We start from the raw sequence: 2,711 nt of genomic DNA on the forward strand, positions 1-2,711 counted from the left end.
GCACACCATCATTCCCAGACTCTGTTGCTGCCCTGGGGCAAGGGAGACCAGGGATGGAAACCTGGTCCCTGTGTTTACCGAAGCAGGTGCTTAATCTGCTGAGCTCTCTCAGTGGCCCAGTACATTACTAGAAATAACAACATTAACAACATAGTTCAACAGCAGAATCAAGAATTTATTAAAGTATTTGTTGAAGTAAGATTAATTGATTTTCTGTTTTGAAGAAGAAAGTCATTTAATTTTATAGTTCATAGAATCAATGTATGAGCTAGTATTTGAGGGATAGAAAGGGAAAAGAAGATTTTTCAAGAATTTCTGGATACTTCTCAATGGATGAAATTCATCGATGATCCTACCACAGAACCTGCATTTCTAAATAGGTTTAGTGAATCAAGAGATTATTCAGTAAAAGGCAGACCTACAAAATGGCCTGTAACAAGAGGAATGGAAACCCCTAGAAGGAAAAGAGATTGGGTTACAGAAGTTGGAGTCATAATTCAGGATAGGAAAGCTACGGATTCCATAATTCAGAGATCTGAAGCCATTAGATCTGCAGCCTAGTGAGTAGCAGCTTCTAGATCCATGGCCCAAAGAACTGTAGTTGCTGGACCCAAAGCCCAGAGATCCAGAGTAAGTTGTCTGGCAGGGACTGCAGAACGTGGACAGCCTGGGGCGGTAGCAGGATGTCTGGCAGGGGCTGGACACAGCACAGGACCTCTGGCAGCTGGTGGGCTCACAGACAGACTCCTGACAGCCACTGTAGAGGGAGGAGCCCAGTTGGCAGTTGGTGGGAGACTGGAGATCACTGGTGTAGACCAGGTTGCTGGGGTAGGAAGAGCTGCAGGAATTGCCTGGGTATTGCAGGTAGCCCCCAAAGGAGCGGGAGAAGTTTCCGGAGGAGCAGCCGTAGGACATGGTGAGAGGAGGAGTGAGTTCAGCTGAGTGTAACTGAGAAGGCTGTGAGTTCTAGTGTTACCTTCTGGAAAGGAGCCTTTATATACCCTCAGAATCAGGTGTGGTACCCAACAGGCTCATCCTCGACATATTCATACTCTGCTGCTTGCAAATACTTAACTCAGCAGTCTCTCCCTAATTGCAGTTGCATTTGAATAGTTTTCTACATAGTATATTTATGGCTTCTATAAAACTCTTGTTACCGAGAAATCCAGTGCACCCCTGCTATGTCAGAAATGCTATGACTATTTTATAGTGTTTCCTATTTCATCATGGCAAGGGAGCCTTTGTAATTCATGCTCTTATGATTCCTGCTTTGCTTCCTATGTCTCCACATTTGGCTCTGTTGGTGGGGATTTTTTCTGAAAATTGAAGAATAATATTAATCTTCATATTATAATTGATCATTTTCCACCTGGATGGGAGCTTTCATCAAATCAATTCAGTTTGTCACCAGGCATTCCCGTTCCTGAAAATTACTTTGTGGCAATATATTATGGCAGTGGCATAAATGCACTACACCAACTACTACAATTTTACAATGTAATTGCAATCTCACAATCAACAAGACACCAAAGCTAGAAAGAAGAAAAGAAACTATGAGAGAAAACTCTAGAGACTCAGGGTGACCTGAAGGGTGACCTGAAGGTCAGAACTGAAATGTTTCCTGAGAATTCAGTTTGGACTTATCCTTCCACAGCCAAAACTATGACATGGAAGAAACAATTCAAAGATCAAACATGATAAGGCTGAGGAACCTCAGACTGTTTTTTGTTGAGATCTTATTCTTGTCCCAGGGGCTCCATAATCAAAACTTAGATAAGTTTGCATATTTTTGTAATTTTGATAGAATTCCCTTTTATCATTGACATTTGTATTTATACCCCTTTATGCTGTATCTAGCCTTTCATGGTAGAAGTTTTCAATGACTCTGATACTTGCAAGCCTAGGAGTATCAGAATTTTTTCTACTACACTCAATGTGTAACTTCTTTCCATGTTCTCTTTTTCTTTGCAGAATAGATGAATATTTCTATGAGTATTTTTCTATTTTCTTTCTCTAATTACCTCCCTGTTTAAGGTTGAAAACTTTCTTGCTTTTGAGTTTTAGTGGATTGGTTTTTCTTGTTGTGTGTTGTTTGCCTTACCTCAGAACTATGCATAATGTTGGAAGGGAAGTTTGAAACATTTATTATGTTCCTAGATCTTTATCAAATGCATCTATATTATCTCTGAAAATATATTGAGATAAAGTATAACTTAATTTAAATTCAAGGCCAAAAGAAATATACAATCATAATGATGGAAACATGTTTGCATTTTATTTCTATTAAAATCTAATAAAGTAAATGTTAAAAATGTCAAATGTGTGCAATATTAAAAAACATATATAATGTCAATCTTCTAGAAGGGAGAGAAATGAGTAAACAAGTACACTCCTATTCAAATAGCCACTGTGTGACTACTTTATGTTTTTTAAGACAAAGGTCCTCTCTCCTTATCTTGTGCTAAAGCAAGAAGGTTAAGTGTCCCATCAATATGATAGTGTAAACACAGTTCCTTGCCCATGCTGTTTTTTTGTTGTTTCAAATATAACTTTCTAAAATAATCTGGAAGGCAAATGTCTAAGAGTTAAATGTGAAAACTGAGTTTGTGAGGCAAAACTGGGAAACCTTTTTTTCTTTTCTTTTCTGTTACTCCATTCTCCACTGTTCAGAACTCTTCTCTGAACAATTACCCTGACAAGTGGAATTCTTC

At 38.6% G+C, this 2,711-nt stretch overlaps 1 protein-coding gene across 1 annotated transcript; it reads right to left on the minus strand.

The window, feature by feature from the left end:
* Positions 1–402: 402 nt before the first annotated feature.
* Positions 403–960, minus strand: LOC101566274 (keratin-associated protein 13-1-like). Its single transcript, XM_004646307.3, has one exon. It carries the CDS (start codon positions 913–915, stop codon positions 403–405), a length of 513 nt encoding a protein of 170 aa, XP_004646364.1. The 5' UTR covers positions 916–960.
* Positions 961–2,711: the final 1,751 nt, after the last annotated feature.

This window comes from Octodon degus, unplaced genomic scaffold, assembly GCF_000260255.1.
Source record: "Octodon degus isolate 3935 unplaced genomic scaffold, OctDeg1.0 scaffold00264, whole genome shotgun sequence".
Lineage (NCBI taxonomy): Eukaryota > Metazoa > Chordata > Mammalia > Rodentia > Octodontidae > Octodon > Octodon degus.

Coding starts and splice junctions, on each gene's coding strand:
- LOC101566274 (XM_004646307.3), bottom strand. CDS start 915: ATGTCCTACGGCTGCTCCTCCGGAAACTTCTCCCGCTCCTTTGGGGGC.